Genomic DNA, 21,477 nt, shown 5'->3' with positions numbered 1-21,477 from the left:
TTCCAGTGATGATAGACATAATTAGACGTGAGCTTGCAATGTTATGCCTCAGCAAAATGGCAAATGTGAATTTTGGGGCTACATGGGCAGAGGTTTAATTACATTGTAAAATATGAGGTAAGGGTCTCTCTCTCTGCTTTTCTGGTGACTGCACCAGAAATATTGGATTCAGTATTGGGAACATCTGTTCCATTAAGATATCAATAAAATGGAGGGAATACAGAGAAACACAACAGGAATGATTAAGGAAGTCCTTAATTTGTGCCAGGGCTTGCCAAGGCTGAGCCCCGTCACCTCTAGGCAGGTCTGTTCATAGCTCGGTACCTCTGGGCTTGCTGCATCGGTTATGAATGTAAAAAAATTGCTTGAGCCCCAGCCCCTAATTGCTTGAGCCCCATAACCTTTCATTGCAAACTGAACTCTGGATTAAGGGGCTGGAGGGATTTGCTGATGAAGATTAGGAAGGAAATGGGTAACGTGAAATCCTGTCCCAGTGGCAAAACTCATTGATTGGAGTTGGGCCAGGATTTTACCCATCCAGTTTTGCCAAATGATGCCCAAATATGGAGGGAGAAGGGGCTTTCTTTGAAATAGAGCTGATCAAAAACCAGGGTAAAATAGGGAAACTTTTGCAGATATTCATCAAACTGGTCAGAAGATGGAAGAGAAAGACCAGCCAATTGTTGTTCTTGGCTTTTGTTGAAAAAAATTATTGACAAAAAAATCCTGAAAAGTTCTAATTCGAAAGCTGTAAACTCTGAGGAGAGCAATTGTTTGGGATGCTCCAAAGGGGTGTAATTAGCAGGAATGGGATGAAGCTGATGAAAGTAAATTAAGGCTGAATGTTTAGAAATGTTTCCTGATGGTGAGGTGTATTAGATCTTGGATCAGAGAAATTACAGAAGTCCCATCACTCAAATAATTTAAAACTGGACTAGATAAAAATGGAGAATTGACTTTAGGGGAAAGCCTAAGTCTGGTCCTGAAGCAGAAGCTAAACTTAACCCAAGAGGAGCCGTTCCATCTCTAGCAGCTCTATTCTGCACACAATGTTACAGGTGTGATCTATGTGATCAGGGCTATGGAGAGTTGTACACTGTTATACCCGTGTTCTACAGGCCATTCCATGCTGAAACGAGGAGGGGAGATTAGTGAGGAAGGACAGATTCTCTCACCTGTGTTTGTGCAGTTGATTTCCACAGTGGTGCTAGAGACTGTGGGGAGTTCAGAGAGCGCTAGCCTCGCAGTGTCGGATATAATGCTGGTTTGGCATAATGCTGTAGCCACGTGAAGCAGCACGACCTCCTTGGAGTGCCTCTTGACTGGGTGTTCCTTGCTCACCAGTGGGATCCCATTGCTCTGCACCATCTCGTACAGGATGTGGTACAATGAGGTGTAGACGTGGCCATTTTTGACTGGGATCTGAAGGACTTTGGCGCAGTCCTGGCTGAGTTTCTGAAGCCAGCCTGTCACTGAGGGCTGGAGTTCCTCCTTCTTGTCTAGGTGCTGCTGGAACTGAGCGAGTGCCCTGCGGAAGTGGTAATGTCCCTGCTGCTCTTCGGGTCGTAATGCTGGGTACTTGCCTACCTCCATGGTTTCCCCCAGGATGCTGATCCCGAATCCATTGAGGATTTTGTTGCCAGGATATTCATCCAGAACGTTTTGGCCCTCGTTCTGAGAAGCCCACCACCAAGCCTGACCTCCAATCAGCAGGCCCCCTCCTTCTGCCACAAACTCATGGATCTTCTCGGCTTTGTTGTCACTGTAGGACTGGCAGCAGTAGATGTTGAGATTGTCGGTAAGCTCTGAGATCTCGCACACCACCTGCCTTTGAGTCAACAAGTCATGAAGGTTCTTCAGATTGGGATTGATGCCAATTCTCCCTTTCTTCTCAGCACCCAGCCAGTGAATGGCATTGAGGATGAAGTCTGTGAGCTTCGGGGTGCTAAGAAGGACCTCATGTGTTGCCACCACCACACGGCCCTGGCCATAGTGAGATGCTGCAAGAAAGCATTGATAGGCGTTGTCCAAGCCAAGGGGGAAGGCCAATGTGCCATGGACCAGCAGGTGAGAGGGGACACCATCTGTCACTATGTCTAGCTCTGACACACCTCTTAGGAGAAGGTTTAAGTCTCTGCTGAAATCTAGCCCATGCCTGCAAAACCAAGAGATGTTCCTGTCAAGCCACATGCCAGCACTGTCACAGCGTCATGAGATGGAAGAGGAAGCTTGTGTAGTATCTCTGCTCTGCCCTACAGCAATATCCAAATATTCTGAAATCACCTTACAAAGATCTCTTCACTTTGAGATCTACTGATGGAAACTTCTAGGCATTATTATTAGCTGCCTTCATCAGAGAGACTGTGCTCCACCTGTAGTTGCAATTGTTCTGAATAATCATTCTAAAGCAGGGGTTCTCAAACTTTATTGCACCGTGGCCCCCTTCTGACAACAAAAAGTATGACATGACACCAAGAGGTGGGACCATAGCCCGAGCCCTGCAGCCCCAGGTGTGTGTGGGGGGGGCAAAGCTGAAGTCCAAAGTCCAAGCCCCGCCGCCCCAGGCTGAAGCCATTGAGCTCTGGCCCCGGATAGCAGGGCCAAGGCTTTGGCTTGAGCCCAGGGCAGTAGGGCTCAACCTTCAGCCCTGGTGACCCCATTAAAACAGGATTGAAACCCACTTTGTCTCCTGACCCCCAGTTTGAGAACCTTCAGAGTAGCTGCCGTGTTAGTCTGTATCTGCAAAAAGAACAGGAGTACTTGTGGCACCTTAGAGACATAAATTTGTTAGTCTCTAAGGTGCCACAAGTACTCCTGTTCAGTTTGAGAGCCATTATTCTAAAGCAAAGTGAGCCTCTTATCCTCTTACCCTGCACTGTTCTGTGGCAATTTCATGTCACTTTTTCTTATCTCTTTATCCTATGTGATGTGGCTTGGCAAAACCAGTGCAACAGAGGGTAAGGAGATGAGAATGAGAGATACGAAACGAAACAGAGTAAGGGGATTCATGAAGAGAGATGAAATACCGGATGGCAGAGCAGAGGATAAGGTATGAGGAATATTTGGTATTCATTGGTTCTGAGCTAATTTATATAATCAGAACTTAGAGAATTTCCTTTGCGCAGCAGTAAAGGGCTCATTGTATTTCAGAAAAGTATGTACTAGCATTTTGTCATGTGATCATCCATCCTTTATACGTAAACAGACATTTGTGGAGCACAACTACTTAAAGGTCAATTATTGCTCATGTTTCTATACTAAATCAATATTTCAGATCACAAATAAATAGCAGGATCCCTGCTTATTGAAATACACACAAAAAAAGTTTAAGGATTCTGTTTTTGCCTTGTCTCAGGCTTAGAACTTCGTGAGTCACCTGAACTCATTCAGAACATCACAGTCCCTAGAAGTCAAACATTTCCCCAAACTTCTTTAGCAAGATTCTGGTTTTATTTCTTTCCTGTTAATTCCTTTTTCCTCCCCCAGGGATAAGGACCCACATACCCCCCGAGGTGCTGGAAAATAATACCCTTTCCAACATTGCAGCATTTAAGAATATATTCTATACCTGAGGACATTCTGTGCCAAAACATTAAAAATTCTGCAAATGTTATTTGTCAAATAAATGTGGAGGCTCCAGCATGGCACTGGGGAGCACAGGCCACAGGTTGCACAGAGGTGAGAGATCACTCTGCAGTTCCCTCCCGGCACACTGACTCAACGATGAGGCTGCCCCCAACCCTGACATAGCACAAGGACTGGGTTGCCCCAGAAACACCCCAGGGGCCTGCCCTTCCGTGGCAGGTGCACCAGGTGTGGGAGGAAGGCTCAGCAAGGCAGGATCCTAATGTGGAGGGGCTTAGTGTGGGGAGATTCAGGTGTGGGTTGAAAGAGTTCTGTCTGAGGCAATCTGGGTGCGGGAGGCTCAGTGGGGGATCCGGGTTCCGGGGGGATCTGGATGCACAGGGGCTTGTTGGGAGGATTGTGGGTGCAACGGTAATGGGACTCTGTGGGGGGGTCCAGGTGAAGGTGATTGGGGCTCAGCAAGGTGGGGTCTGCGTGTGTGGGGGATAGAGATTAGCAGGGGGGTCTTGGTGTGGACAGCTTAGCGGTGTGGGGGGGTGTCCAGATACTGGGGGAAGTGGGGCTCAGTGGGGTAGGGAATCCAGGTGTGGGTGGCTCATCGGGGTAGTCCAGATGCAGGGGGAGTGGGGCTTGTCAGGAGGGTCTGGTATGAGGGGCTCTGGATGCACAGGGGTTGGGTGATGGGGGAGCAGCTCCTTGTACAGGCATCCCTCCCCCTGCAGCTAAGGAGCGATGGGTGCATGAGACACGGGAGTAGGGGGAGTGTTTGCAGAGCTTCCTACACCAAGGGGAGAAATCTGGGAATGGGTCTGACATGACTCTGGATGCCGTGTAAGGGAAGAGGAAGTCCCATCCTCTCCAGCCCAGCCGGGACTAGCAGCTGAGTCCAGCGCAGGGTAGGAGCCACCAGCCGGGTCTTCTCCAGTCCTGCCTCCTGCCCCACAATGATTTACCTCTCTGCCAGCTGCCCTGGGCACCCAAAACATACTGCTGGGGAGGATCTCATGACTGCTCTTGTGGCTTCCCTTTGCTTCCCTGTCAGAAAGTCATTTTTCTGCATGGAAGCAATGAAATCTGCAGGGAACATAAATTCTGCACATATGCAGTGGCATAGAAATCCCCCAGGAGTAATTTTCTTACAGTTTTAACAACAAGTTTTAATACATAGGAAATGATTTCAGATACTCACGGAGCGATCAAGGGAATTGCAGGCACTTTGTCTGAGACACTAAAGATCCCCGTCTCACCATATATATCAGTGAAATAAACGCCAGCCACACTGGTTACGTGGTTCCCAGGGAAATCAAACAGCACTCTCTCTGCTCTATGTCCAGAGGCCCACTGCCAAGCCTGACCCGCAATGAGCAGACCCCCTCCTCTCTTCACAAACTGGATCAGCTCCCTCCCCTGTGTAGCATCATAGGCATCCATACAGTAAACCCCAAATGAGGAAATGAGCTCCGCGTGGGGCTGTACTCGGGTGCCAGAACTACTGAGAATACTCAGCAGGGAACTCAAGCTCTTCTGGACACCAACCACTGCTCCTGGGGAGGGACTGAGCCAATCCACAGCATTGCGTAGGAACCGAGCCATCTTGGGGCTCCCCAGGTAGCTCTCATGAGAGACGACCACCATCCGGCCCTTCCCATACTGTGAGGCGGCGATCAGGACCTGCCCCTGGGGGTTCACTAGCACTGGGAAGGCAGTCTCGCCAATGAGCAGCAGCTCACAAGGAACAGAGTCATCGGTAAGATTCCAGTCCTGGACACCGTCCACCAGCAAATCATAGGCAGCAGAAGGATCCATGTTCTTGTCTTGTCTACGGGAAAGACAAATAATAGTTTTTCTTATGGTAAAGACATTCAGAAGAGGATTTATTTATCCTTCTTTGCCTCTCCTGGATTAGTGTGAAGGATGCTTAGATACAAGCACAGGCCACAATCAACATGTCTCATTCCCAGATGCCAAAGAAACTCACCTGCCTCCACCTCCTCCCCCACCAGTTACTCACCGTAAATGCTTGTTTAAACCCCCTTTGGAGGAGGTGACTCTGACACTGTCAAACCATCTCAGGTTAGGATCAGCAGATGAGTAACCTGTGTATGAACCTTAAAGGCATGTTGAGAGGCATTTGTGGAAGCAGGGAAAGAAAGAGAGAGTTTACGTGGAGCCATTTAAGTGTCAGAGACAGAGTAACTGTTCTGTCAAGTCTTAGCCTAATATCGCGAGACCTGTAGAAGAAGGGTTCACGTCAGAAGCGAGTGGAAAACAGCAGAATCGTCAGTGTGACCTAGCCTTGAGATAACGATGTTCGAGAAGAGAAAGTGAGAAAATACTGGAATAGATAGCAAATAGCCTAAATAAAATGCAGATGTTTTTAATTAATTCACATCACAAAGAGGTATAAATGCTTGTGTGATTTTGCTTGTACTTTGGAGAAACTGAGGCAAAGATGCTCTCTGTCAGCTGTGTTCTTCCCTTGCAATTGCATGTGCTGAATAAAGCTGTCTCTAATTTTGTTGCTTCCAACCTGAGAGTGGAGTTCGTTTCTTCCACACATTGCAGTTGTAACCAGGACAATGCACTTGTGTGTGGGCATCAAAGAGAACCTAGAACGGGTTAACAGGCTAGGCTCATTCATAGGTATTGATAAGAAATCAAGGAAGATACTGTGTGTATGTGTGTCTATATCAGGGGTTCTCACAACAAAATTTTTGGTGGCCTCAAAGTGCGGCCACCAACTCTTGCTGGTGGCCGCACTGACACTTTTTCCTAAAATATGTAATTAACTTTAGGAAAAACAAATAAATATGCACATGTACACATCCAAATCGTAATTTATGTAGGGTGTTTTTTTTTTTTTTGCAGACTCAGTAATAAAATTAATGCTTTGAAAAGTGGTATTTGTTAATACCACTTTTCACAGTACACTTAGTAGTTACATGTGAAAAATGTTAAGCGATATTAACAAACATACACATCACTTTTCACAGCCTCCCAACTAGCTAGTGAGTCTGCTGTGAAAAAGTGATACTTGCATGTTTGTAAATATCACTTTTCTCAGGAAGCCTCAGGACAAATTAAGCCCTGGATGGGGAGGTTGGAGGGGGAGGCAGCAGGCGCCCAGGGTAATGGTGGGATGGATATGGGGACAAGGGAGGCAGTGGGGGGCCCGGAGTGATGTGAGAGATGAATGCGGGGCCAGGAAGACAGCTGAGTCCAGATGCAATTTGGGGGAGGGTGAACGCAGGGTCAGAAATGCAGCAGGAGCCAGGAGTGATGGGGGTGGGTGGTGAGCCCTGCCGCAGCGTGGCCAGAGCCAGAAGTCGGCACCCTCTGCCACGTGGCCAGGGTTCAGTGCCTGCGGCCAGGGCTGGATTAACTTTTTGTGGGCCTGGCGCCAAACATATTTGTGGCCCCCCATTGGAGAAATAGGGCATGTGATGGGGGGCAATCCACAGAGCGAGGGGCCGGTTTGGGGCAATGAGGCGTAGTGCAGCGGGAGTGGCTCCACTCAGCCCAGACAAGGGCACTATTTACAGACCAAAAACTGTTAGACGCACAATGCCCCCCCCCAGCCCTGTCCCCCTGCCCAGTGCCCTGCCCTTATGCCAGTGCCCCCTCACCCAGAGACTTCCCCCACAGATCCCAATGCCCAGCACCCACTGCCTAGAGACCCCTCCCGCTGAACTCCCACCACAACTACACAGCACCCTGCACACCATACCCCCTGCCCATCTCCCCCACTCACAGATCCCCAACTGTCCAGCACCCCCTTCACAGTCCCACCATCACAGCTGTACAGTGCCCCATATTCCTGAGAGAATTCTGCATCAAATTCTGTGCATAATATTTTAAAATTCTGATTTATTTATTGTAAAATATATATATATATATATATATATATATATATATATATATATATATATATATATATATATATGGAAGCTCCACCATGGCAGTGGGGAGCACAGGCCACTAGCTGCATGGAGGTGGGAGAATACCCTGCAGCCTCCCCCGTCCCCCTGGGACAGGGACTTGCCAGTGAAGCTGAACCTGACACAGAACAAGGGCCATGCCTGCCACAGAAACACCCTGAGGCCCTGCCCTTTTGCGCCAGGCACACCAGATGTGGGCAGGGAGGCTCAGCCCGGAAGCAGGATCCAAGTGCAGAGGGACTTGGTGTGGGGGTATCCAGATGGGGGTAAGAGGGTTCTGTAGAGGGGGTAAGAGGGTTCTGTGGGGGGCAGTCTGGGTGCAGGAAGCTCAGTGCAGGATCTGGATGCACAGGGAGGTGCCAGGTGCAGGGGCAATGGGAGTCTACATGGGGGACCAAGTGAAAGTGGTTGAAGCTCAGCAGGGTGGGGGTCCAGGTGCAGGTGGTTGGGGCTCACTGGGGAGAATGTCTGGGGGCGGGGCTTATCGCGGTGGTACAGATGCAGGGGAAGTGGGGCTTGTTAGGGTGAGAGTTTGACGGGCCTGCTTAACAGGGGAGCCCCAGCTGCTGCCAAGGGGATCCGCATGCTGGGCCCCCGTTTCTCCTATCCCAGGGATTGGCAACCTTCGGCACGCGGCCCACCAGGGTAAGCCCCCTGGCGGACCGAGCCAGTTTGTTTACTTGCTGCATCTTCAGGTTCAGCCAATCGCGGCTCCCACTGGCCAATGGGGACTGCGAGAAGCCACGGCCAGCACATCCCTCGTCCTGCGCCGCTTCCTGCAGCCAGGGCCTGTGCAAGGATATTTTACACCCTAGGCGAAACTTCCACCTTGCGCGCTGCACCCCGCCCCCCCACATCGGTTCATTGAGGGGCAAATCCCAATGAGCCTTTATAGGCCCTGGGAATGCTCCCCAGACCAGGTTCCCTCCTCCCCTCCCCCTGAACTCCCCTGGAGGGTGCACAGCCCCCCGCGAGCCCACCCCATCCCAGCGGCCCCCGCCCCGAGTCCACTCACTGGGTTTGCCAGGCTTGGGCTGCTGCATCAGCTTGGCAGGGAGCAGCTGCCTTCCGGAGGCACCGGAGAGCCAGAGCGTCCTTCTTGTGGCGGCAGTGGCGGCGAGCCCCAGCCATGGAGGAGTCGGCGCAGTGCGGGGAGGCAGCAGTCCTGCAAAGGCGGCGGCGTGGCTAGCGGGGAGCAGCCACGTCCCCTACCCCTCCTGCCCAGCGCTCCCCCCCTGGGGGCTCCTGCAGGCTGCAGCGGATGCATGCGGGTGCTGGCCCCCCATGCGCCCCCCAGCCTCCCCCTCACTGTGCTCAGGCTCTGCGGCTTCCAGGAGTGTGAGCCACCACCGCCGCTGCCCCTCCCGGAGCAGGCTCAGGGCCCTGCGACCCGGTGGCTCACATGCCCAGGAGCCGCAGAGCCCGAGAATGGCGAAGGGGAAGCCAGGGGGCGCATGGGAGCTGGGGTGCATATGCATCTGCTGCAGCCTGCAGGAGCCCCCCCCCCCCCCGAGGGGCGCGCGTCAGGCCGCAGCCTGGGCAAGAGGGGCACGGGGCGCGGCTGCTCCCCGCTAGCCGTGCCACTGCTTTTGCAGGGCTGCTGCCCCCCTGTACCGTGCTGGCTCCTCCATGGCTGGGGCTCGCCACCCCCACACCCAATGCTCCGGCTCTCTGGTGCCTCCGGAAGGCAGCTCCTCACAGCCAAGCCAGGGCACTGCTTTTTTAGGGTTACCATCAAAAAAGATGACGGGGGGGGGGGTAGAGCCCCACCTGAGTCTCGCCCCCATCCATTCCCTCCCACTTCCCACCTCCCTCAGAACCCCCAACCCCCCCACTCCTTGTCCCCAACTGCTCCCTCCTGGGACCCCCCCCCACGCTAACTGCCCCCCTAGGACACTACCCCCTACCTGTCCCCTGGCTGCTCCAACCCTTATCCACACCCCTGTCCCCAGACAGACCCCCGGGACTCCCATGCCCCATCCAATCACTCCCCGCCCCCTGACAGGACCCCCAGAACTCCCAACCCATCCAACCCTCCCCTTGCTCCCTGACTGCTCTGATCCCTTTACCCACCCCTGCCCCCTGACAGCCGTCCCCAGAACTTCCAACTCATCCTACCCTCCCCCGCCCCGACAGCCCCCCCAGAACTTCCAACTCATTCAACCCTCCCCCCGCCCCCTGACAGCCCCCCCGAACTCCCAACTCATCCAACCCGCCCTGCTTCCTGACAGCCCCCCCAGAACTCCCAACTCATCCAACCCCCCCTGCTCCCTGACAGCCTGCCTGAGCCCCACCTGAGTCCCGTCCCCACCTGTCCCCTGGCTGCCCCAACCCTTATCCACACCCCTGCCCCCAGACAGACCCCCGGGACTCCCACGCCCCATCCAATCACTCCCCGCCCCCTGACAGGACCCCCAGAACTCCCAACTCATCCAACCCACCCTGCTTCCTGACAGCCCGCCTGAACTTCCAACTCATCCTACCCTCCCCCGCCCCGACAGCCCCCCCAGAACTTCCAACTCATTCAACCCTCCCCCTGCCCCCTGACAGCGCCCTCGAAGTCCCAACTCATCCAACCCTCTCCTGCCCCCTGACAGCTCCCCCAGAACTTCCAACTCATCCAACACTCCCCCGGCCCCTTGGGACAGGGACTTGCCAGTGAGGCTGAACCTGACACAGAACAAGGGCCATGCCTGCCACAGAAACACCCTGGGGCCCTGCCCTTTTGCGCCAGGCACACCAGATGTGGGCAGAGAGGCTCAGCCCGGGAGCAGGATCCAAGTGCAGAGGGACTTAGTGTGGGGGTATCCAGATGGGGGTAAGAGGGTTCTGTAGAGGGGGTAAGAGGGTTCTGTGGGGGGCAGTCTGGGTGCAGGCAGCTCAGTGGAGGATCTGGATGCACAGGGAGGTGCCAGGTGCAGGGGCAATGGGAGTCTGCAGGGGGGACCAAGTGAAAGTGGTTGAAGCTCAGCAGGGTGGGGGTCCAGGTGCAGGTGGTTGGGGCTCACTGGGGAGAATGTCTGGGGGCGGGGCTTATCGGGGTGGTACAGATGCAGGGGAAGTGGGGCTTGTCAGGGTGAGAGTTTGACGGGCCTGCTTAACAGGGGAGCCCCAGCTGCTGCCAAGGGGATCCGCATTCTGGGCCCCCGTTTCTCCTATCCCAGGGATCGGCAACCTTCGGCACGCGGCCCACCAGGGTAAGCCCCCTGGCAGGCTGGGCTGGTTTGTTTACTTGCTGCATCCTCAGGTTCAGCCAATCGCGGCTCCCACTGGCCAATGGGGACTGCGAGAAGCCATGGCCAGCACATCCCTCGTCCTGCGCCGCTTCCTGCAGCCAGGGCCGGTGCAAGGATATTTTGTGCCCTGGGAGAAACTTCCACCTTGCACCTCCCCCCGCACATCAGTTCATTGAGGGGTAAATCCCAATGAGCCTTTATAGGCCCCGGGGCTGCTCCCCAGACCAGGTTCCCCCCTCCCCGCCCCCTGAACTCCCCTTGAAATGCACAGCCCCCCTGCAAGCCCACCCCACCCCAGCGGTCCCTGCCCCAAGTCCACTCACTGGGTTTGCCAGGCTTGGGCCGCTGCAGCAGCTTGTCAGGGAGCATCTGCCTTCCGGAGGCACCGGAGAGCCAGAGCATCCTTCTTGTGGCGGCGGCGAGCCCCAGCCATGGAGGAGCTGGCGCAGTGCGGGGGGGGGGGGGGAGGGCAGCAGCCCTCCCCCGCCCCGACAGCCCCCCCAGAACTCCCAACTCATCCAACCCCCCCTGCTCCCTGACAGCCCCCCCAGAACTCACCTTACCATGCCCCGGTCAGACGCTGGCTCTACATGAAGCGAAACCAAACAGGCTGCAGAGCACACAGCCCCTCCCCCGCAGCTTGCTGGCAATGCGACGCTGAGGCAGGGGGAGGGGGAGAGCGGGGGAGGGACTCTGCCTGCTGGAGGTCAATGGGAGCAGCTAAATCTGGCCTAGTGATGCCTAGTGATATCAATACTCCCATCCTCAAACTTCCTCCCAGAGCCTGCACCCAAATCCCCTGCCCCAGCCTAGGGCCTGCACCCCAGACCTCCTCCCTCACCCAAACTCCCTCCCAGAGCCTTGAGCAGGTAGGGGGCGGAGCTTGGGGGGGCGGAGTTTGGGCGGGGGGGGGGTTCTGGGCACCACCAAAATTTCTACAAACATGCCACCCCTGATGCTGCAAGCTGCTTCCACTGTGCAGTGTGTGGCTACAAGTCTCAGTGAAAGACTCCAGCAGCAGGGAGGCACCAGGAAAGGCTTCTGCTGACAGCCTTTCACTGAGGGAAGGAAAGGCTCTGGCAGGAGAGAGGAAACTGGGAAACCTCCTTCCCTGGGGCAGGGGAAGGCTCCAGCAGCAGGGAGCTCCCCAAGCTTTTTCCCACTGCTTCCCCCAACCAGAGCCTTTCCCCACTTCTGGAGTCTTTCCCTCTAGTGGAGAAAGGCACTGGCAGCAGATAGTACACTGCTAAAAATAGCAGTGTGTTGCCAGCACAGAGTGCCCGAGGCAAAGCAACAGCGGGTCCGTTGCCCGGTGTGCTTCGCGTCAATAAACACACCAGGGGGAGAAGCAAACAAAATTTATTTGGGATCCCAAAGCGGTGCAAGGAGACAGGCACGTCTCAGATCAAGCACATTAACAGGAACAGTTTTTCTTCTTTTATACATTTTGCAGTTAAGCCTCACCCCCCTTTTCCTTTCCCCTCTAGCCCTCCCTTTCTCCCCCCCCCTTCCTCCCTCTACCCCTCCCATCCCTGGTAATAGTTAAGTCATTCTTGGCAGCTATAAGCCTAGCTTGTTAGTAACTTCTTTAAACTGTTATCTTGTCCTTTTTCCCTTCAGCCAGAAACATGCAGCCTCATTATTACTGCTTGAGCAGGGGGTTGCACACAGATAACTGGTTGCTTACATATTCCAATTGCACCTGGCTTTTGAGGTTGATTAGAGTTTAAACATGGAAGGATAGAGTTTGGTTCACTTAGGCCTAGTGCAGGAAGGCTTCATTGACACTTAGTGGCCTTCCACCCTCCCGAGTTACCTAGGGTGAGGCCTAGTGACGTCAACAACTCCCTCCTTTGAGAATACTCAACAAGCTTTTGGCTGAGTCTTCTCATATTCTGTGGACAAGATATGATTAAGTGCTATGAAGCTGGGGTTTTCAATGAGAGGGTATGCCGGGATTTTTGAGGAACGGGGGGCACAAAGCTTACGGAGGAGCATTTTAAAACAAGCAATTAGGAGGAGGGTGACCAGGCACAATACCACACCGGTGAGGGGGAGACGCACAAGGCCACCCCCCAGTCCTCCTAGGTTGGGCAACCAACTTCAAAGGGAATCGAAAACTGTGGGTTTCCTTTCCTGGGCCTTCCACTGCTTGAAAGCCTGTTTGGCCGACAGGATGTGCTTGTTAATGTCCTGTGAGTTTTCCGGGACATAAGTACAACATTCATTCCCAATAAGGGCACACACCCCGCCCTGGAGGCTAAAACATAATCTAAGGCCTGTCTGTTTTGCAGGGACAGCAATCGGAGCTGGTATAGCTCTGAGTTAAGGCTCTTCTCTATGGCCAAGGTTTCATTGGCGAATGTGGTGAGAAACACAGAGAGCCTATGATAAAATTGGGTTAGCCGTTCCACCCCATAGGATGGGAGGAGGATCATACCCAACCTGTCTCCTTCCTTAATGGGCTCTGAGGTGGCATACAAAGATTTACGCTGCCTGGGGCGGCCAGGGGTTGTCCCTTAATGCATACTGGTATTCAATGGTACAGTTTTGTGACAAGGGGGTACCCGAGGTATTTCTTCCCCTACTGAACCATCCCCAACAGATATCTGACCAATTTTGGGGAACTACCCTTCAGGATAACCCTGCTGCGTGGTGTGGGACTTGGGAGCATACTCAGCAGTTAGAGAGGTTAAACTCTTGGGCAAAGCAAACCTTCAAGGACTCATATGTGTTTGTTTCCAAGTTAGTAGGGATCCCTTTCTATTCCACATGTGCCTGGGGGGAAACGGGAGGTAACGAAAGGGGTGTCTCTATGGCAAAGAGTACCACTATGGCAGACCCTGGACCTGAACTCATGCTGGGCAGGTGACCCTAGGGCCTAACAATTACAATTCCCCAAATACCCACAAAATATCAATTACCAATAGTAGGCAGATTAAAAACGAAAGGACCAGGCCAGCAGGTTAGGCCGGCCCTATGAAAATAAACACAACCAACGCTCAGAGTTCTCACGGGGAGTGCGCTGCGACTGTCCAAAGAGACCACAGGGCATTCCCAGCAGGCCTTATTGTCTTTTGAATAATAGTTTAAGTCTCAGGTCGTCGCTGGTAGTCTTTTTCCGTAGGCTGGACGGTCCACCATTCAGGAGCGGGCACTGCCTTCAGACAGGAGTGATGAATCCAGTTCTTGTGTCCCTTGACCTTTGCTGCTGTGTGGGAGACCAGCAGGACGGTGTGGGGTCCCTTCCACTTCTCTTGGAGAGGCTTGTCCTTCCAGGTCCAAACGAGAACGGAATCGCCTGGCTGCAAGGCATGGACAGGGGCATCCAGCAGGAGAGGCTGCAAATCTCTGGTATACCTGTGGAGACAACAGAGAACAGCAGACAGAGAGCACATGTACTGAGATAAAAAGCCACACCCCATTTCCCACTTCCCTGCCAGAACCGGTGTACCGTTCATAGGCCATGTTCTTCCAAACATAATCTCGAAGGGACTGAGCCCTAACCTGCCCTTTGGGAGAGAGCGCATGTGGAGCAAAACAAGGGGTAAGGCATCAGGCCATCCGCTGAATCGATCCACCAAGACGAAAAGGTATTTGAATCCTTGGGTCCGGGGGAACTCAGTAAAGTCTATTTGCCAAACCAGCCCCAGGCCTGGGGTAGGTTCCAGAGTGGCTGGTGGCACTGACACTCCTGGTCGAGGGTTGTTCTTTTGGCAGACTAGACATTCAGCCTGTACCTGGGAGGCCAGGGGTGTAAGAGCCTCCCTGCCAGCATATAATTCTTTGTTTCTTCACCAGGGTCAGTTCTTAATGTCTTTTGTAGTCAGGAATTCTTGGACTTTGTGGTTTCAATGAAGCAAGTGTTCCTTCTTCTCTTTTCCTGAAACAGTGTGGTTCAGCATCATACAGGGGAGAGGTTACTAGCACATCACCCTGTCTTTAAATAGGCTTATCATCAGTCAGAGAGTCCTCCCGAGGTGGAGGGGTCTTTTTACAGTGAGAAGCCTGGGTCCAGGTGGGCAGTCCTTGGTACTTCACAGCGGTGTTGGTGGTGAACAGGACTTGGAAAGGGCCTTTCCAGTGTGGAGCCAAAGCAGTTTTTCGTTGATGGACTTTACGTAGACTCAGTCTCCTTGTTTCAATGAATGGCAGGGCTGCTAGGGTCTTTGGGTAGCACTTCTTTTATCTGTGAGAAAAGAAACCTAACACATTTCATTAATGCCTGACAGTATTTTGCAGATCTCATAGTTGCTTGGGCACATTCAGGCCCCCCCTTTTCTTGGCTGTCGGCCAAGTCTTAGCTCTGGGCAGTGTCCTTGGATGGTGCCAGCATCTTATCTTTGGACTGAGCTTGCTAGCTATATTTTTTCCCTCAGTTAACTTGTTCTGTTCTTTTTCCTTCTCTCCTTCTTGGCTTCTTTTAACTTAGAAAGGAAACTTCCACTCTTCACTCATACACCTTTTCCCAACAATGAACACATACACATTGCCATTATGCACCCTTCCAGTAAAATAACTTCTATACAGAGCTTTGGAGCAACAAACCAGAACGAGCACACCCACTTTTGAGGAGTCCAACAAAGTTCAGGAGGCTCACAGTGGCTTTAAGGCAAGGGGTGAGACCCACAGCGGCAATTAACAAGTCATCCACATATTGCAGGAGGAGGACCCTGTCCTCATTGTCCCACTCCTCCAAGTCTCTGGCCAGGGCCTGGCCAAACAGAGTGGGGGAATTTTTAAATCCCTGGGCCCACACTGTCTAGCAAAGCTGCTTTTTGACCCTCCTTTTGTCTTCCCACTTGCTCCACTCTGGGGCTTGCATGTCTGAGGGCTCAATTGCAAGGGTCATTATCCAGGCATTCTCTGGGGGTAAGGTGAGGGTTATTTCATCTTGGGTGAAATGCAGGGTGGCTCCTAAGCAACAAAGCAGGTCCCGTCCTAGTAGAAGCGTTGAACAATCAGGGAGGTAAACCAGTTTGTGAGATAGAGTTCTGTTTCCCAAAGCACATTCCGCTGGGGCATATACTGGGCACTTGGTTCCTTTCCCTGTGGCACCCACCACAGTGAGGGACTCTGACACAGGCAGCTGCAGGGGTTGGTTTACGGCGGTTCGTGCAGCTCCAGAGTCTATTAAAAAGTCTATGTCCGAATCTCCCACCCGCATTTTTACTCAGGGTTCCGGGGGCAGGATAGTCCGTCTCCCCTGACACTCCTATTCTTGATCCTCCGCTGCCATCATAGGGGTACCTTCTCTTTCGGGGCACTCATTTTTCCAATGTCCCTCCTTCCGGCATATGGCACACTGGTTGCGACCCAGACGCCTTTCCCGTGAGCCAGGGCGCCCACGCCCATGTCCTCTCATTCCCCGGCCCCTTCTATCTTCCTGGAATTTTCCCCTGCCACCAGCCTGTACTGCTGCGACCATCATTTTCGCTTGCCTCTTTTCCTTTTCTTTAGACACAACCTGATTACGCTCCACCTCAGACAGCAGGGTCTGCATAAGGACATTACAATCATCCCAGTCAGGGTTACAGCTAGCCAGGCACCCTTCAAAGACCGAGATAAACTTGCTTGGGTTCGTAGAGAATTCCCCTGCCTGTGCCTTAAAGGCTGCTAGGTCCACCGGGTTAAAAGGCACATGGGTGTAAACCTGCATAGTAGTGGCCTGATTCCTATCTGAGCCATGTCTGGACACCACGGTCTCAGTGATCAACGGATAAAATTCCACCGAGGGGGCAATCTCTGGGACCTGAGACACCTTGTCTTTATATGGTGGGGGTGTGATAGCCGAAGGGGACACCGGACCTGCCATTACAGCTGTGGGGGGGTTCTGGGGACTAACAATAGCTACTACCGAACCTGTCGGAGTCAAATTACACTTTTGCAAAATATCTAACCTATCTCTTAGCAACATAAACAACTGTACATACATATGTTCATTCCATTTACCCCTTTGCTGACAAAACAGAAGTAATTGAAGGATCGTGTTATAATTAAGTGATCCTTCCGGTGGCCACCTTTCCTGGTCCTCTAGCTGATATTGAGGCCAGTCTACTGTACAGAATCTTTTCAGTTTACTTTTAACCAACGGATCCGATCCAAACACTTTCCAGTTCACCAGAATGCATTCCAAGGGTGTACACCTTACCCTGCCTGCCATACTCTGTCCCTGCCCCATAGGGAGACACTGGGCGTCCCCAGGTCAAGACAGATAAAGTCCCCACTGGACTGTTCCTACCTTATCCAAGGGTCCGGTTCTGCACCGTCGCCCTATCCACGGGACCGGTTCCCCACCGTCGCCCGCAGCTGCTTCTCCACTACTCGAGCGCGTTGCACCGTTGTGCCCTCCGGGGTCGACCAAACCACGTCTCCGCCGAGGCCCCCGGTAAAGTCACCGGTGCGCGCTGGGCGTCGGTCGTCGCCGCAATCTGTCGACCTCCGAGAGGGGTCCGGGCAAGGCTAAATTTCAGCCTCGAGCCCCACGTTGGGCGCCAAAACTGTTGCCAGCACAGAGTGCCCGAGGCAAAGCAACAGCGGGTCCGTTGCCCGGTGTGCTTCGCGTCAATAAACACACCAGGGGGAGAAGCAAACAAAATTTATTTGGGATCCCAAAGCGGTGCAAGGAGACAGGCACGTCTCAGATCAAGCACATTAACAGGAACAGTTTTTCTTCTTTTATACATTTTGCAGTTAAGCCTCACCCCCCTTTTCCTTTCCCCTCTAGCCCTCCCTTTCTCCCCCCCCCCTTCCTCCCTCTACCCCTCCCATCCCTGGTAATAGTTAAGTCATTCTTGGCAGCTATAAGCCTAGTTTGTTAGTAACTTCTTTAAACTGTTATCTTGTCCTTTTTCCCTTCAGCCAGAAACATGCAGCCTCATTATTACTGCTTGAGCAGGGGGTTGCACACAGATAACTGGTTGCTTACATATTCCAATTGCACCTGGCTTTTGAGGTTGATTAGAGTTTAAACATGGAAGGATAGAGTTTGGTTCACTTAGGCCTAGTGCAGGAAGGCTTCATTGACACTTAGTGGCCTTCCACCCTCCCGAGTTACCTAGGGTGAGGCCTAGTGACGTCAACAACTGTATCTAGGGCAGCACAGCTTAGATGAATAGAGTTGCCATAGGGTATGGACTCACATACTTACCCACACGTCTTTACTTGCCTAAGCCATGCCTCCTTGGCTACGCTGCTATTTATACACATGCTAGGGGGGCTACACGGGTAGAGGTACCCTATATGCCACCTAAAGAAGAGGGCAGTGTAGACATACACCGTCATCCCACCTGATTTACACAGCCCACCCAAACTTAATATTGCTTTCTAATAAAATTGAAAAATATGTCACCACAAGTTACTAGATTATGAAATCATATTCTTATTCAACGGTTCAATTTTCAAATATAATCTAGTAATGTATACCTTTGCATATATTTTTGCAAACTTTATAAGGGTGGCATGGGTCAGTATGAAATGGTATGTTCCCTGTACGTAGCATGTACCTTTGACTGTAATAGTCAGCCCCCACTTCACAGCAGCTATGTATGCACCATATACTCCCACACATGGCTGGGGGAGAATGAGACAGTACAGGGTGAGATCCCTACCAGATCCCTCTAGCTATGTATATTGTGGCATTTGGTTGTTTTGCAGAGGTGCTTGGATCAGTATGGATAGTAGACACCACCCATATGCTCAGTGTATTTCTGCGTTTGACTATGTCGGAGTGAGAGGATCATGAGACAGTACTGGGGATGGCATGAAGGGGGAGTTTAGGGAGGTATGAAAGGAATATATGCCCTCTGTACACACTATGTACTCCTACATTTGGCTGAGGAGAGAAACAAGGGCAGTTGTAGGACAGCATGGTAGAGGGGTGGCAGGACACATGTACATACTGTGTACTCCTGAATTTGACTGGTGGGAGGTATGATGAGCAGCATGAGGGTACTATGTGGGTGGAGAACAGAAGCATAGGAATGCATTGTGTCCTCTGTACATTATCACTTATCTGTGGAAGGTTAAGAGTTGTAACAGCAGAGAGGGTATTATGCAGGCACAGATAAGCCTCCCCATGCACACCATGTACTCCCGCACCTGGCTATAGTGGATAAGGGTCATGAAGCAGTATCAGAGGAAATACAGGGTGGCACATAGGGTAGGTTGGAGTGGCAGTATGGGTAGATAAGTAGGCAGTATTAGAAATGGAGGGCAGTATGAGGTGGCAGAGTGTGATATGGGGCAAGTATGAGGGGAGGGAGGAATAGTATGAGAGGATGTAGTGTAGTAAAATGGGAGGATACAGAGACAGCAGTGTGAAGATGAGATGTATAGGGCAAGCAGGATAATGAGGGCACTATAAGGGGGTTATAGAGTGGAACAGTGAGGGGCATTATGAGATTATAGGGGAGGTAAGATGGTGGTAGGTTACCAGGCAGGCGAGATGATCTAGGGCAGTGTTAAGAGGTTCAGGGGTAGACAGGATGGGGTGGGAGGTTAAGGAAGAGTCAGAGTGGGCTGGATTGGCAGGATAGGGACAGGGATTCCGGAGCAGGCAGGATGGAGAAGAATGGTATGGGGGTGATCCGGGACAGATAGGATGGGGAGCACAGGGGGTTTCCACTGTGAGCAGAGGGGCAGGGGTGAGATGCAAAGGAACAATATAAAAGGGGGTTCTGGAGTGGGTGGGATCAGGGGGTTGGCATGAGGGGGAGGTTCTGGGACAAGATGGGGTAGGTATGGGGGGAGTTGTGGGGCAGGCGGGGGGTTCGACGGCAGGATGGGGGGAGGGTTCCAGGGCAGGCAAGATGAGAGGTGGATGGGATAAAGGAGGGGGAAGAAACGGGGTTGGTATGAAGGAGGTTGTGGAGGAGGATGTGGGGATGATATGAAGGAGGGTTCCAGAGGGAACAAGATGGGGGTTCAGTATAAGAGGGTTCCAGGGCAGGTGGGATGGGAGGGGTTTGGGACAGGCGGGATGAGGGGGAGTGGGATGAGGGACATGGGGGGGCAGGATGAGGTGGGATTCCACGGGGAAGGGGTCGGAACAAGGAGAGTTTCCAAGGCAGGTGTAGTACAGGAAACTGCTCCCTGTAGGAATGTGCTACTTATGGCGTACTGAGCATGCTCACACGAACTAAGCATGCTCAGTAACATCTGCTGAAGCCACTGCCCTTCATCGTTACCTTACTAGCCATAAGATTCTGCTGACTGCTTTTTACAGGCGTTAAAAGGGGGCAAAGGGAGCAAATCAGAGGAGAGGGGTGGCCAGGGTCAGAGCAGGGGACGAAAATTGACTGGTCAGGTGGGTCAATATATTTTTATTATATTATAATTAATTTTTACATAAGAACATAAGAATGGCCATATTGGGTCAGGCCAATGGTCCATCTAGCCCAGTACACTGTCTTCCACAGTGGCCAATGCCAGGTGCTTCAAAGGGAATTAACAGAACAGGGAAATTATTGAGTGATCCATCCCCTGTCGTCCACTCCCAGCTTCGGGCAAACAGAGGCTCCTAGAGCATGGTGTTGCATCCCTGCCCATCCTGGCTAATAGCCATTGATGGACATATCCTCCATGAATTTATCTAGGTTTTTTTTTTTTTAATCCTGTGCTAGTTTTGGCCTTCACAACAGCCCCTGGCAAAAAGTTCCACAGGTTGACTGTATGTTATGTGAAGGAGTACTTCCTTTTGTTGTTTTAAACCTGCTGCCTATTAATGTCATTGGGTGACCCCTAGTTCTTGTGTTATGTGAGGGAGCTTTTCACTTTCTCCACACCAGTCAAGATTTTATAGACCTCTATCATATCCCCCCCTTAGTAGTCTCTTGTCTAAGCCGGAAAGTCCCCCAGTCTTTTTAATCTCTCCTCATATGGAATCTGTTCCATACGCTTAATAATTTTAGTTGCCCTTCTCTGTACCTTTTCCAACTCCAATATAACTTTTTTGAGATGGGTTGACCAGGACTGCACTCAATATTCAAGATGTGACCATACCATGGATTTATATAGTAAAAGTGGAAGAGCTTGGTTTGCTAGACTGACCAGCAAAGCCAATGCTGACAAACTATGTGAAAAGGCTGCAAAACACCAATCCTCTGGACTGCATCAACATGCAGAAAGCTTTATACGCCAGTCATTGTCAAAGCCAATTTTAGAAGTAATTAATGAGGCTGTTAAGAATGCTGGAGACATAACACAGTTTATGCGAACAAACATGGCTGTCACATCATACTTTCTCTTTAAACAATAGATACCACACACTACAAACTGGAGGCCAATGTTAAGTGTGTTGTCAATTGTTAATCTGGAAGTTGAACACTGGTTCCGACCAAGACCAGCAAATGCTCACTATCTTTCTGCAAGAAACTCAACTGACTAATTAGAAGCATGCAGTGCAACAGTGAAAGACTCAGAAGCTGAAAAAGTGAAGAACTCTCTCACCACATTCAGAAAATGTGCATACATGGCTGATGAATGCACCGATGCAAATGGGTGTCAAGTATTAAGTCACTGCCTATGTCACCTTGATATCAGTGGTAGGTCAGTAGATGAATTTCTAGATGTTCAGGTTACAGAAGACACATCGACTGCATCTGTTTAACCCACATCTTAGAAGAGTTAAACGCTTGTCGGTTGAACCCCAAACAGATGACTGCTTGTGTATCTGATGGAGCTGCAAACTTTTTTGGAAGACATAGTGGAGTACAAGC

The 21,477-nt window shown here is 51.8% G+C and overlaps 1 protein-coding gene and 1 long non-coding RNA gene across 5 annotated transcripts in view; both read right to left on the bottom strand.

Annotated features, from left to right (window-relative positions):
• Nucleotides 1–11,627, bottom strand: part of LOC135976089 (TRPM8 channel-associated factor 2-like) — a 33,945-nt gene extending 22,318 nt beyond the window's left edge. Inside the window, exons 1-3 of one of the 4 annotated variants that reach the window (XM_065570618.1) lie at nt 11,318–11,627; nt 4,775–5,404; nt 1,176–2,155 (exon numbers count right to left, since the gene is read on the bottom strand). In XM_065570618.1, the coding sequence (XP_065426690.1) occupies nt 1,176–2,155; nt 4,775–5,404; nt 11,318–11,325 (1,618 nt within the window). In that variant the 5' untranslated portion in view covers nt 11,326–11,627. Of the gene's footprint in view, nt 1–1,175; nt 2,156–4,774; nt 5,405–11,317 lie in introns of those variants that run through there. The other 3 variants (XM_065570623.1, XM_065570631.1, XM_065570628.1) reach the window with 3 other exon arrangements.
• A 475-nt stretch (nt 11,628–12,102) lies between these two features.
• LOC135976087 (uncharacterized) lies at nt 12,103–19,377 on the bottom strand. The gene is made up of 2 exons (XR_010593309.1): nt 17,001–19,377; nt 12,103–14,948 (listed from the first exon to the last, which is right to left on the bottom strand). It is a non-coding gene; the product is annotated as an uncharacterized LOC135976087 (long non-coding RNA).
• Between the last annotated feature and the right edge of the window lie 2,100 nt (nt 19,378–21,477).

The sequence above is a fragment of the Chrysemys picta genome, chromosome 1 (assembly GCF_011386835.1).
Source record: "Chrysemys picta bellii isolate R12L10 chromosome 1, ASM1138683v2, whole genome shotgun sequence".
Taxonomy (NCBI): domain Eukaryota; kingdom Metazoa; phylum Chordata; order Testudines; family Emydidae; genus Chrysemys; species Chrysemys picta.
The sequence above is the reverse complement of the archived record's forward strand: the minus strand, read 5'-3'. Positions and strand labels throughout refer to the sequence as shown.